This window comes from Thunnus albacares, chromosome 22, assembly GCF_914725855.1.
Source record: "Thunnus albacares chromosome 22, fThuAlb1.1, whole genome shotgun sequence".
NCBI lineage: Eukaryota > Metazoa > Chordata > Actinopteri > Scombriformes > Scombridae > Thunnus > Thunnus albacares.
This window is the reverse complement of record NC_058127.1, coordinates 22798358-22813466: the sequence shown is the minus strand read 5'-3', so window position 1 is coordinate 22813466 and position 15109 is coordinate 22798358. Positions and strand designations below refer to the sequence as shown.

The 15109-nt window shown below is 40.0% G+C and overlaps 1 protein-coding gene and 1 long non-coding RNA gene across 11 annotated transcripts in view; one reads left to right on the top strand and one right to left on the bottom strand.

Moving 5' to 3' along the window:
* Positions 1-15109, top strand: part of LOC122973484 — a 29686-nt gene that overhangs the window by 11494 nt on the left and 3083 nt on the right. For all 5 annotated transcript variants that reach the window (XR_006400034.1, XR_006400031.1, XR_006400033.1 and 2 more), the window contains exon 4: positions 6554-6630. This is a non-coding gene — a long non-coding RNA (uncharacterized LOC122973484). The remainder of the gene's footprint in view (positions 1-6553; positions 6631-15109) is intronic.
* nrxn2b (neurexin 2b) overlaps positions 7379-15109 on the bottom strand; it is a 714140-nt gene continuing 706409 nt past the window's right edge. For all 6 annotated transcript variants that reach the window (XM_044341047.1, XM_044341046.1, XM_044341049.1 and 3 more), the window contains one exon: positions 7379-10492. In XM_044341047.1, the coding sequence (XP_044196982.1) occupies positions 9600-10492 (893 nt within the window). In that variant the 3' untranslated portion in view covers positions 7379-9599. The remainder of the gene's footprint in view (positions 10493-15109) is intronic.

Genomic DNA, 15109 nt, shown 5'->3' with positions numbered 1-15109 from the left:
GAAATGTTATGGGCAGAAATATGTGTCACTAGAAACTGAAGTTTTAGTAATTTATTTATTTTTTCAGTTTTGAAACTGAATGTAATATTATGAAGTTGGATTCAGTTGCTTTGAAACTGCATTTGATCCTCACTGAAAATTCAACTCTCTATATACTGTACTTCCACATTCAGTTCTCACAATTCAAATTCAGTTCTCACAGTTTAACTTCAGTTTACTGAATCACACATCCGGTCATTGAGGAAGAGCAGTCAGTTCCAAACCAATAAATTCAATTTAAAATTATGTTATTCAGTTTCAGGTTTTTTTTTTAAAAATGCAATTATTTAAGTTGAGCAGTTCAAATTCAAATGTAAATGATTCAAATTCAGTTTCTAGTGACACATATTTCTGCCCATAAAATATTTTTATCCTTGGTGGAAAGGGGGCATAGAAATGGTGTTTAAACTGGTTTTAAACAATACCAGCGATTTGTTGTAATTGCTTATAAGACTTTTGTTATCAGAAGATGAGGGTCTGATGGATATTCACTGGAAGTCTCCACTCTGAAGTTGATATTTCCAGGTTTTGGTGTCAGGGATTCTGTTTTGCAGCAATATATTCAACACCATGCATGGGGAAATTCATTGGAAAAAAGGTAGATAACAGTAGACCAGAATGCAATGCAAAAACACAACACTTTTTGAGCCATTGCTAGCTATGTCCTATCAATGCTAGCAATGTCTAGCTATTTCTTCCTCTTGCTGCACTATCAAGTGTTAGAAATAGCATGACTATATGAATGACACAACAGTGTGTTGTCACTTACCAGTACGCTTTTGATAGACTACTGTGCATGTCTACTTTTGATATTTGTTTAACTTTTGCTACAATGCATTTTAAACGTATTAATTAAAAAATCAATTAGGTGCCTGTTGTGACCTCTTCATTGTGCCAGCACGGCACAAAGTATCATTGAGCTGCTTAAATCCTAAAGTAAACTATAAGCAGGTAGTTACAGGTCCGAAAAGTGAAGCCAATGCGGAAGTGCCTTAAATCTGCATTCTCTCTAATGGCCAGCAGGGGCCGCCTCCACTGGCTCCAAAAAGACATCCGTTTGTTTAGAAGTCTGAGAAAATGACCCAACTTGTCACTTGATTTATTACCTCAGTAAATAATTTCCTAATGAGTTTATGGTTGCAATTGATAGTTTCAAGTCTTCTTCAATACAGCATGATGTTCATTTTGTAAATTATGGTCCCGCCCTTTTTTTTTTTTTTTTAGAGTAGAAATAGACGGTAAAGCAGGTATGCTTTAGGGCGTGGCTACCTTGTGATTGACAAGTCACTACCATGATGTTGTGTGAGGTGCTGTAGTTGGACCCTGAGGAGCTCCTCCCCAGCTCCATGTTCTCATCCAAATATGGTTACTTCTCATAACTTCTGGCTCCAAAAAACCAAGATGGTGACGGTCAAAATGCCAAACTTGAGGCTTCAGAACAGGAGTCCACAAACCAATGGGTGACGTCACAGTGGCTACGTCCATTATTTTCATACAGTTTATGGTAAAATATTGATGCCCTGTGCACAGCTTGACTGAAGGAGACCAAAGTGTCCTTCCAGTTGAGGATGAATGATGGACAGCTATGGACTAGTGGCCTGTCATGGCTGTTGTACTTGTTTGCTGAGAGTCAGAGCAACCAGAAGTTGCCAAGTGTTATTTAAAGCAAGAATAAGAATTTTTCATAGTAAGAGGTTCAATTAGTTTATACTACCCTGTGTGTCAATTATAACTGTTATATTTTTTGGCCTAACATGTTCTGCCTATCTTGCATACATTTAACATTTATTTTCATAAAATAATTGGGATTCAGGAGGGTGAGTGTGAACGAGCATTCTCAATCTGACAATTTTGTTTCAGTTTTGTGACTGGCAGCTTATTTTCCTCTTTTTAATCCAATTCCAACCTTGGTAATGAAGTAATATTTTTCACCGTGTTGTCCATGTTTATATAGCCTGCATGAAACAACACAGTAAAAATGCATGGGGTGAAGTATCTAAGATGCGCTTTTTGTAGTAATCTTCAGAACATGGTAGTTTCACCACAGCAGACCCACGTCAATAACATGTTGCATAATTATGTAGCTTAGTGTAAGTGCAGATGGATTCTCTTAGCACTGTGGTTGTCTTTTCCTAAGTCCTTTTGAATTCTCCTTCACGTCTTTCCTTGATCTTGTGATGTTTTCCATCAAGGTCAAGGAAAAGTGGTTAGGAAAAGACGATAGACCGCAGCCTAGCACTGTACTTTGGCACTGCTATGCCTAAGTACAGTATCACAGAGCTGCTAGCATAGATGTTACATGTTTTAACATAAAGACATAGCAAACTAACATTTTTCATGAGGAGTCCTTATATCAGTTTTTCAAAGAATTGTGGCCAGAATATGTACTGAGCGGGACATTTTGTAGTTGAAAAATAAAATGACCAGTGTATCTGATGTCCAAACTTATGCAATTTAGACACCGTTTCTAAATGACCTCAAACTTGGCATATCTGTACTGCAACTTTTTGTTACTTACTGGCCAACATAAGCCCATATTGCAATGAACTATGGCCAATTTATCATCCATATTATCTGGCTTCAGCCATTGCTAGGAAGGAATAACATGCAACACAACTCTTGCTGTTTGAAGAAGTATTTAAGGGCTCATTTGTGCTAATTAGCTGCAAATGTAGCTTTAGTGCTTTGACTTAACTAATGCAATACCATCTTTTAAGCATACATTTACATTTACTCTGTAATGATAATAATATTTTCATTTGTGCTGCCCAATTTACATTTTTGGCAATAAAACTGCCAGTACTGTTTCCCTTGACACCTAGAACAAGCTGGTCCAGGCCATCTCAGCAACAGGCCTACTACCTCTGCAGCATGTGTGTTTTCCTCTTTAGAATATAACCTGTTACATGCAATGTAATAAGCCTCTCTGCTTCCATCAGAGCAGATGAACCACCAAACACTAACTCTACTCTCATGCCATGGTGTTCACTCACTTAGCCAAGCAAACATCCAGACTGAGACTAGCTGCTCACTAGTGTGTGTTCCTTACCTTTTTAAACTCGTTTTTTTCCCAAATAAACAGACTGAAGCAGCATCGGATCAGGTACTGAGAGCTGAGGGAACAAAAGTGCACATATGGAGGGTTTAGACAGCCAAAGCTGCAGTGAGAGATGAGCAATCTAACACAGGCTGTGGTGCTAATTGATTTGGCAGGTTTTTGTAGTTAATTTTGCTACATGTTTTTTTGCTATATTAAACCTGCAGTGTGGAACTTTTACATATAAATAAACGTCCGTTACATTCAAGCCCGTGTCAAACGAGTTCACACATTGCTGATTAAGCCTATCAACACCAGATAAATCTGTATTTCACAGAGTTTTTAAATCTCATGTTGGGGGTGATGTTCCCACGTTGACCATTTGGCTGTTAATTGTGTGGCTCCTCTAGACTTTCCAAATGTTATACAACCGAATGGATCAAATTCTGATAGTGAAACAAGTCATTTTATGGGGGTTGTGTGATGCTCAAAACAATTTATCCACCGTTTTACAGCCGTAACAGTGGGTTATGGCCAGTGGTGTACTGGCTGTCGAGCATACTGTTCTGGGACAAATCCTGGTGGGCCAGTGGGCCATCAAAACAAATCCGTTTTTACTGGCCTTCTCTGTGTGCCTGTCATTCAGGTTGCACATGAGAGCGTGCTGCATGCCCATGTCAGGCAATCATAGCTGAACGCCCCCCTTTACTCTCACTGCCAGCAGGGGGAGACAAAAGTCCTGCACTCCAGCTGTAAAGATCACTTAATTTTTTTGGAATCCTGCCTCTCTGCAACTTGTGGAACCACTGAGTCCTGCCAGCCCTGCTCAGCCTTACTTCTGTTTTTTCTTCACAATATTCCTCCTTTTGATTTTGATTTGCCAGTAATTATTCAAAAATGTTTACACTGTGTAGTGTGGACAGGTGGAGCGCTATAGTTTCCTACTTAGGTGGACGGACAGTTGGAATAAGCTGTTTAATTGATCTGTAATTGGAATCAGGTGTTTCAGTGGTGTGTATGGATGTGCATTCATTTGGTTAATTAACCCATCATGGATGCAGACTTTGTAAACCACTGTGCTCTGGTTGTGTGCTGACTGCAAATAATCAAGAAGGTACAGGCCACTTTGTTATGCTTAGTTTGTTGTTTTGTTATGAGACACACTGATGAGCAGATTAGGCAAAGATATTGCCTATGTAAGCAATCAGTAAGACAGCTCGTCTCCATGTTGAGAGGTCGGCTGAGACCCGGGGATATGGAGAATATACTGTGTCAGTAGAATAAGAAGTTCTGCTCCTACTGCACTGTTATACCTCTGATGCAGCAGAGGGATATTATTAAGGTGCTTGTCTCTTTTTGTTCTATGGACATAGATGCTAGTAATTTGGCTACAGTATACAATATCACATGAAGCCGACATTGCTACTCTAACTGTGCATAAAAGTTGTGCAGTTTTTGTAAAAGTTACCATTCATCTATAATTATGTTATTATTTGTGTTGATAAATGTGATTCTCTGAATTGAATCTGTTCAGGAACAGGTTAAGACAGGACACACATTGTTGAGCCAATAATAAATATGATTTAGGCATGATGACTTAATGATCCGAGCTGGGTCAAGTCTGGGTCAGATGGTGTTGACAGCAGGATGATGAATTCTTACAGTGTTGGGTGTTGAAGGATTCTAATCGTTTGTCCTCTGATCAAATTGTTACCCATCGGTCTTACAATGATTATTTTTAACATGATTTTTATGACTGGAATTCAGATATAATAATAAAAACAAAACCAACTAAAAGTGGGGAGCAACTTATGCACTGTGAGTGAGAGGGTATCAGTGGCTGTTAGTTTGTGATCTACTTCATCAGATTTCAGTACAGAGCCACAAGTCTTGAAGTTTACAGTTCATGTTGTCCTCATTTCCCCATCTACTGTCTTTTTTTTTATTAAATTTTGTGTTTTTTCCTCTGTTCTGTTCTTTCCCTTTCCCATGTGGATTGCAGTGTATATTAGCAAGGCAAACTCTCTAATGAATGTCCATAACTGTTCTGTTAAAGAAATACTGAAGAATTTGTGTTTTCGCAGCATTTCAGTGGTTGTCTAGTGACATGATTGTTATCATTCATGTCATGATTCATAGCCTACCTATTGTCCAGTGTGTTGTCTCTGCATTTCACTCAAGTGTTCAATATGTGTTCCTTTCTCACTGTTGAGATTTAAAAAATCGGTGCAAGTTGGTGGAAGATTACCATGATGATGTGCCCTGGTAAAAAAGTGAGTCAGATTCATGATACTGGAAACTGAGTGAAGCCCAGATTATAGTTGGCTAATGCACAAATCTTGTTTTATGATCCAGGCCCCAGGACTGATGTGCTGATGTGGTCTTTGTCATATAAAGCAGCTCAGATTCAGCTTTAAGGCAACAGCAAATTTGTATGGCAAGTCATTGCTACTGTAATATATGTAAAGTAGGTAAAATTAGCCAATATCGCTCACAAAGAAACATCTAGTTTGCCACAGGTTCTCCTTAAACAACTCAATTTCTAACTGTTTACCATTTTTCTCTTCTCCTCATCTGTTCTCAGTGCAATGGACAACTAGCAGACTCAAAATGATAAGGCTTTCAAATATAAGTATGTATAAGCCTATTAATGAATTCATTAATGTAGTTTATATCTTGGCAGTAGATGTAAATGGTAAATATTATGTCATATGAGGCTCACAATCTTGATGTTTAAAAAAAGGTTGAATTATGTCTCCTTTAGAGAAGAATCAATTTTAAAACTGTACTGGCATGAGTAAGTCACAATTACATTAGAGCACTTATCTCAATCTGTCTTTGAGACAGTCTTAAACATGAAGAAACGCTGCTTCTGCATGTTGTTCATGATTGGAGAGGTGTTGAGGACTGCACTTGAGTGGCATGATTGCTCTTTAATGTTTGGATCATTAGCATGCATTAACCACGGTTTTTAAACATCTTCACCAAACTGATTGGCTACTTGTGATGATTTAACTTTCACTATGTGAAAAGTATTTCCTTTAGAGGTGTGAAGAAGGCTGTACATGAGGACTCAAACTCAACTGATGGTAATGTGGCATTTTCCTAAACTGTGGACAACATTTCTTAAACTAAAGATTCTCATGAAAAGCATAGTACAGTTACTTTGTGAGGGTATGGTAACATAAAATCATCAAAAGGTTTGTCATAAAATGCTTTCCTAATCTGTTATGCTGGTAATAATATGTGTGTGATATGTATGAACAAGAAAGATATTTTTGAGTATGCCTACATAGGTACACCTGTGGGATCACACCTATAGAATAACATCTGTGTATGTGAAGAGAAACACAAAATTAACACATGATTAAATAAAATCAGCAGCTCTGCCTTGCAGGGGTGATTAAATTACAGGAAGTGATCACAAGAGCTTGGTTAGCCTGGTGGTTGACTGTTTTTCTTTGTTTCAACTCACAGTGAAAGCGGCTCTTCAATGCTGAAGTGTTCTTGAGCAATACCCTGAATTATCAGCAGATCCAGACCTCTCTGCTAGGGTAAGTGATACAAAAAATCCCTGTAGCTACAATATACCTCTAAGGAAGAATACATCCACAAATCTAAAACTGCACAGCACTCATTTCAAAAGTGGTTGGTAAATACTGTAAGTTAAGAGTACAGGTTTTGTAGTTAAAGCTAAGTTTGAACTAAACTTGTCTTCTAAAGTCAGTGCTTCAATGGCTGAACAACTATTGCTTATTCTATCAGACAATTTAGAAGATAACTTGCCTTCAAAGTGGAGAGCCTAGTGGGTAATAAGCCAATCTTGCATTCTTCACGGCAAAATTTAAAAGATTCTTACTCTTCCAATCAGTGGAAAATACCCTGACCTAATCAATTTTCTATAAATTATTTTGTAGATTAGTAAGTAACATGAATATTTGAATACATGAATATCATGAGACTGTTTCATAACCTGTTAAAAGTTCCTTGTAGTAACTTTAACATTTCATTTGAAGAAAAATGAGATTCTCTGTGAAATTATCTCAGCTGTCTGTTAGTATCTTTTTTTTAGATTCTACCACTGGGGGGCACTAAAGTCAGAAATGATCTAATTTTACACATGGTGGCTTTAACCATCAGTGTTGTACATTAAATATAATCCTGATACGGAGCTATGACTGTTTTCAAATCAAGCTGAGGTTTTTAGAAGCAACTGTCCAAATATTCTGCACACATCACCAGGTAAGATTAAACTGGATTGAGAGACAAGGAGACGATAAACAGACGACACGACACAGGGAGTAAGAAGTATATAACCAAGTGTATTCCCTCTGTTAATGTACACATATTTAGAGTCATCTCACTGGAACACTTTACAATAACATTTAGAAAGAACAGGAAGATACTGGGAGGAGTATGCTTGGAATGGAGAAAGAGAGAAACCAGACAAACGTGGCAGGAGAGTGAATCGATGGAGCCTGTCAAATGAAATGGCTGCCATCTTGTCTCTAGCCATATAGACAGAAATAGATATAAAACAAATAAAAAAAATAGATGAAGGATGGATAGAGCCTGCTTTCTCCACAGGGTATGAGGACAGACAATCTGCCATACAGAAAAAAAGGAATAGATGCAGGACAAAAAATAGACTGAGGATGGAATAAAAGGAGAGGAACTTTTCTCCCCTGGAAAAGGAGAATGTCTGGTTTCATGTTCATAATCCAAATCACATTTGCTCAATTACCAAAAGAAAATACATAGAAATTTTTGTTTCCCAGAATCATAGTCATTTTTTTCTCCAAACAGGAATGATAGTAGGGAAAACACATTTCTCTTAGTAATGGGATGAGAGTCAAATATTTAGACATTTCACAAACTTTTTTCAGGATTTTTCTTTTCTTTTCATGGTACAATTTTCTTTTTTTAATAGAGTCGAGAAAATTGGAATACTAGAGTTCTGTTGTTCATCTTCCAGGGAACTGCCGTTCACCTATATTTGTGTGCTCTTCCCACAAAGTTTGCTTTGCCCATTGGCTGCCATCAGTCCAGTCAGGCTAGAGAGGGGCGAAAGACACAGTTGCTTTTTCAGCTGCAAGGTATCTCTCTCCACAGTGGGACCCCAGCAAGAATGAATTCAGAATTTCCCTAAAATGTCTCTCATTTCTCCGGAGAAAAGAATCAAATAAAAAAAGAAAAGAGCAAACCAAAGTGACTGAGTCTTGCAGCAAGGCATTGCATCAGTCATACTGTTCATGAGAGGGGGGTGGGGGGGTCTGGGGATTTGGGTGGTGAAACTGTTCCGACGTCAAAAATCCTAAAGTCCATCTTCGCCCTTCAGTATCAGCAACTTTTCCACTCGCTCACAATTTAGGTCCATAGGTTTCTGCAACGTCTATACATATATTTATAATTATATAGAACAGAGTTCATCTTGTTTGCTGGAGGTTTTTTCTGTTTTTCGGTGATTAGTAACTGTAAGGACGTGACACAGTTTCTCTGCTGGCCCACTAGGGGGCACCTCTGAGCCCCAGAAACACATGACACAGATCTGCTGGAACAAAGGACGACCAAGGGGTTTTGGCCTCAACAAGTTTTTGGTGGCTAAACGTACAAGTTAGCTTCCATTAGTTTGGAGCGGTGGTATCTCACATAGTTGCTACGTTTAACGTTGTTATGATCATCAATCATCGTCATATTTTTTGTTTTTTGAACTCCACGGAAAGAAAAACAGTTTTTATCTCTTTTTCGTTAATGAATACTACATGCTTGAAACACGGCAGAGTTAACGTTGCATCAGCTGCTGAGCACCGTAGACAAGGAGAGAAACAGAGTGCACGAGCCAATGAGAGGAAGAGAGAGAGAGATCTGATGAGATCAGAGATGTGGAACACTTACAGTGGTGGGAGAGGTGGATTTGACACAGTGTTTCTGTATGCTGGCAGTATATTGATTTTACAGAGGGACGTCAAGTTGCTAATTCAAGCCTAGTTGGAAAATAATATGTTGATACTATCTAAGGTGACGGCTTACACCACAAGCTCGCCTCAGATTGAATTACAGACCCTGACACAAATACTGATGTTGGTGCTTTCCTACAGTACTCAAGATATTAAATAACCTGTCATATGCTAACCCATAAATCACTGTTTTATCAGCATGTGGTACGCAGTTGTTGGCACAGTATGTGTTGAGATCTGAGGTGTAATAGCCTTTCCTTAAATCCACACCATGGTTAACATTGAATAAGAAGTCAAATCAATCAAAGCGATGCTGAAAGGTGTGAAGAACCACAATGTCACCTTGCCATCTTATTTTTCTGCCTCCCCCTGATTAGACTGGAATTGGTAACATGCATGACAATGCACCTGACAATACTGAGTTTTAAATAAATAACCCTCTGTGTTATGTTCACCATTTTCCATATACTGCCTCTTCTCCCTCCCTCTCTCTCTCTTTCTCTCTTGTCTCTTTCCTTCTCTAAGTGTGTCTGCTGTCTGTCTCTGTGTGTCACGGCGGTGCTCCCTCAGACGTAGTACTCTTTGTCTTTGTTCTTCTTGTTTTTGGTGACCGTCTTGGCAGTGGTGGGCTGTTTCTCCTTCACCAGGGCTCCGTTGCTCTGCGTGGCTGAGTTGCTGATGTAGTTGCGACTCTGGTCCACCTGGTAGGAGCCCTCGTCACGGTTGCGATACTTATACATGGCGTAGAGCAGGATGAGGATGCAGAGGGCGGCGGCTGCTACGATGCCCACTACCATTCCCGTGGTGCTGCTGGACTGCTGCACCTCTACGGCGCCTGGGAGACCTCTCTCAGGAGACGTGGGGTCTGGAGTGGGAACATGGGGGAAATTTGGGGGGTAGGTTATTCCGGGGACTCGGCGGTGGCCGGGGTCTGACGAGGGGTGGGCCGGCGGCAGCAGCACCTGGTCCCGGGTATTCATTTTCCCGGCAGGGATGTTGTTGCTGCTACTACTGCTGCCGCCGGCGGCTGGCTTGATGCGCGGGCTGAGCTGGTCAGGGTTGGCCGTGGGGGTGGAGGAGAGAGGTGGGCGGTGGGAGTTGGGGAAGCGGGAGAAATGGCGGTCTCGGGGGTTCTGGACGCCACCCTCAACGGCCGGGGGAGGAGGGAGGACAGTCCTGTCGGTGACTAGGGGGGAGTTTTTGTAATAGTCCTCGTCATCAGACTCTTGCATCTCCCCCGAGCCATACGCCGACACCTCGATGGTCTCCTCGCAGTCCTCCTGGTCCAGGGGGCATGGGGGCCGACCGTTGGGCAAGGGGAGGGACTCTTTGGTGGTTTCGAGCAGGGTGAGGAAGGGGCGGTAGGTGGTGGGGGGCGGGGGGATTACTGGGTAGCGGGTGGCGATGGATGGGGGGTCTAGGGAGTCCACGGTTATAATGGGCAACACTAATTCACCTCCTAGGACAAGAAAGAGACAACGGAGGAAAAGAGTGTTAGAGACCACCTGAGAGAGAGACCTCCTCCAGAACAACAAAAGAAAAACAGTTCAAATGAATACAGCAACACCAGTATTAGAACAGCACTACAACTTCACATGAGGTTAGTTATATAAGTTTAGTTAGTCTGTTCTATTTAAGAAATTAAAATGCTGACTAACTGTCTGCCAACTGGAATAAAATACAAGATGTAAGAAAATACTCTAACCTGCACCTGTTCCTGACTGCTCTGACCTATCTCCCTATACTGCATAGACCTACATGTTAATTCACTAATACAAGATAAAAGTAGACTACAAATTACACTGAACAACTTAACATCTATTGTACTACACAGCCTATCCTTCACTGCTAACTGTCTATTCTTACCTATGCTTACTACACTAACGCTCAGATGTTTCTGCTGTGATTGGTTAAATAAGATAGCAAACCACGAGGTTCAGGTCACTTACATCAACAAATTGGCCGCATGATTTTTGCATGAAAAAAAAAATTACAAAAAGAAAGCTGTGTAAGATTGTTCTCGGATAGTGATAAACATCTCCCCCCCTCCCTTCTTTACCTCCTCTCCTCTTTTGTTTCTTTATTGCGTGAAAAATAATCAGGATTTTAAAAAATATAGTTGAATTATTCATTGTGTTTTTTTCCCCCAAATTCTCATGAAAAATAGGCTCAATCCGATTTCCCCCCCTTTGGGCATGGTGGTTTCTATGGCTCATTTCTAATTAGCTTAATCTGTATGCAAACCCTGCAGGAAACTGATGCCCCTAATTTCTAACCCAAACTCTCAGTACACACTACAGTACACTGAGAGACAGAGTATTAAACACTACTGCTGTCTTTCTTACATGAGTCCCCTGATGCCCACTTCCCTCCCAAACACCACAGATATACATGGGGCAATGACGGTCTTCATAAACAGCCACCAACACAAGTGCACAGTTAAAAAATCATCTTAATGAGCCACAATTTGTTGTCAAGCTTCAGTTATATAATCTTTTTAGCCCACTGTGAAAAGAACACCCCAGATTAAATAAGGATTATTGGGTGTAAAAAGTTGCAGTCATTCAGAAGGGTCAAGGTTAAGCATTAAACATATTGGGAGTATGTTAGCAGAACATGGCAGAATATCAGTCTAACACAGTCTATTTATACACTACATTTTAAATCAGAACAATTTTCTCTTCGGCCTTGTAAAAGTGTTAGGGTCACAGTTGAGAAAACAATTGAAAAACATGGCAAGGGGGAATTAGATTATGGCACATCTTGGGGGAAGAAAAAGAGGGGGTAACAGTAAAACATGACCAAAGAAATGCCAACATCACCAGCATAAAATCATGACTCTGGCTCTTTGTTCATTTGATGAGGTAAATCAGAGTGACTCAGTGGGAGAGGTGTTGGATCAAGCAGTTCAAAAATGATGGGGAAGTGTAAGGGAAGGTTGTGGACTGTTAAAATTCCCCCGTGGCCTTTATACAGCTCAGCAACGCTCAAGCACCCCAAACCCTGAGCCCCCCAAATCTTGTCATTTATACAACCATACATTTTCACTCAGAGAATGGCAAAGGCTTTGTTACAAAGGGTGATGCATTGAGTTAACAAAGCCACTAAACATATCAGCATATATACAACACACTTCAGAGAAACAGGCCTTGAAATGAAGCAAAATGTGAGAGCTGTAAAGGGAAAAAAAACTTAGCAATTCTTCAACCTTTCTCCTAACTTCTTATTTCAGTACCAGTGCTGGAACAACTAGTTTCCATGGCAATGCTCAAGTTATTTCTATAGATTATATTTTCTTTCTCTCTGTGTGCGAGGGCCGTGTTTCACCTTGACGGCTGAGAGGACAGCAGAGCGTGGTGGCAAATTTGAGGAACAAAGACGAGCTGCACAAAGTGGGATTTCACAAGTTTAGCACGTTCAAAAAATCTTTGGTTTTGTGAAATAACTTGTCAAAGTCACAGAAAGTTAAAAGAAAAAAAAACAGTTTTGGGGACCTCAGATACAGTAGCATATGTGTGATTGAGGGTGACAGACAAGATGCTAGTGTCGCTATCTTTACTTTGCCATCTGTCTGTATGGGAGAGATGCTGCAATTGCAATTTCAAGCTTTCTACCTGCTGATCGGTGTGCAGCCCACCCATTACTGAGCAGTTACCTCCACTCACTGTGTGCCCCACTTACATGTACATGTGGCTGACATTGCAAATAGATGGTCTTGTTACAGTAAATACTTCTAGGAAGCCTTGCAGAATCAGGAACACTGCTTAACTGGAGTCTACAATCCACTTCATATGAACCCTTAGCTCAATGTTTATAAGATTTAAAATATTCAGGAGCTAAATAAAAATATTATCTAATATTGGGTGATTTAGTGTAGAAAAGTATCTTTAAAAGTAAAGGATGATTCTGACAAATCACTCACACCACTGTTGTGCCTCTCAGCAGAGCCAAAGCCTGAAGGTTTTATGGTATTATCCCACATGACTGCCAGGCATTGGCTGCTAGAAAAATAATGAATCTCAGTCCTCATACACAGAGTGAGCCATGTCTCAGCACTCTAGGCAGTTATCAAGTCAACCATCTTTTCATTTCCTGTTGTGTGACCCAAGCCTACTGCACCCATAGTTTAAACCAATCAACAACTTCAAATTTGCTCTCCCCTTCTCCATGACTGCACCCTCTTTTTTCATGATGCAGCTCTGATTGTTCAGTTAACACCCACAGGCAGGTCGATGACAGGCTGAGAAAGTTGCACAAACGTGTCACAAATAACACACATATGTTCATATATGTGTTGTTCTGCTGAAAGCTGCCAAGCTCCACAGACTGATAGATGGATAGTCAGGATTTGATGGGTTTATAACCCAAGTGAGCATAAGATATTTAGGTACTTTTAACATAGGCACAGGCTTTGTTAGTACCATTTTATTTTATATCCAAACCATCACCCTGGACTGATACACAGCTGTTTGAACCAAAACCAGGCCTGATCCAAACAGTACTGGAAACAAATGCATATATATTATGATTCCGGAGTGTGGGTGTCTCTGTCTTTAACATTGTAACACTGTCATTTAAACGTGAAAGCGAGAGAGACTCAAAGATATTCAACTTGATTGATTGAGTTTGACTCCATTGATTTGAACAGCTGAGGCAGTGGAACCACGTTGAGCCCACATGATGAAATTTCTTCTTTATCTTTACCCACACGCCACTCCACAGTGCTGCCAGTATGAGTCATCCCCCCTCTATTTACTCAAAATGAGAACAGGGCAGATGGATAGTGATGCATCTATGTCGGTCTCCTGACAAACATAGTTATTCTAACAATCACGTCGCCCTGCTCACATCCATTTTAAATATTTAGAGCAAAAAGGTTGTTAGGAGTTTGAGTATTCTATAATTCAGCTTTGATTAGGCTGCAGATGGAAAATCCAACAGCGTGTCCAAGCATAATATATTTTTCCTTGCTTGCTTTTAAATCATGCCACAATAGTTACAATTATGGCCATATAATCTGTGCAATGGCGGGAAAAAAACCTGTTTCTTCATATGTACGACTGGATAAACTGTTTATAAATGCTGCATTTGCTGCTGTCTTTCTCAAGCAAAGTGATTTATTTTGACACAAAGGGATGATACCCTACTCATATCGTGTCTCACTGAGAGTCACACACCGGCTGCAGTCAAAGTCACCTCCCTACAGCTCCCCGGCACCTGGATCGACTCCATGAAGCTGGCTGGATTTGTTTTTCTTGCCAGCTTGGTGTTTCTGCCTCACTGTGGTATAAATCACAAGCTGTTCAGGAACAAGAGGCAAGTCATGCACAGAGAAATCTCCTAATGGAGAGATATCAGAATGCACTGCTTCCCTGCTTTTTACATTTGCCTATCTGGACCACTCCATGGTCTCTATATCTTTTTTTTTTTCTTTTTTTCACATTATATTATATTTTTTCACACTAACCTTTTATTTTTTGGGTGTCTTTGTTAGATGAAAAGGTCTTAGAATATAAAAGTTATAGAAAATGAAGTTTAAAAAAAAGAAATAACTAGGTTAGGTGGTTCAGACAAATTGTGCACCAGTGTTTCTCCACCATGCTCCTGGGAGAAACTACGCCATTTGTTTATGGTTCTTCGGATTTTGAAGTGTTGAGCAGAAGGACACCCTGCTGAGGAAACAGTAGCACCAGGAAGAAAGAACCCAGCCTTCATAAGTGGATGCTCTGGGGCAACATCAGATTTTAATTATAATCAAATTTATTAAGATCTCACAAACAGCGATCGTTTGCAGCAGGTCAAATTTCTAAAGTAGGGAAATTCTTTTTGTTTGTTTGTAAATGACAAAATGCACCATTTACCAGTTTGAAGCAAAGTGGCTGCAATGAATGTGAATAATGTTGAATAATGCAGTTTTTGATGTGCACATTTAACAGCAGACTGAGAATGTTATGTCTTTAGAGCCAACACATAATAACTAATTCCCCTGATTTATCTCTATGAAAGCAATGATCCCTACTATTGTTACCCAAATGCATCTCCAATGACAAAGTAGTATATATATTATAACACTGTT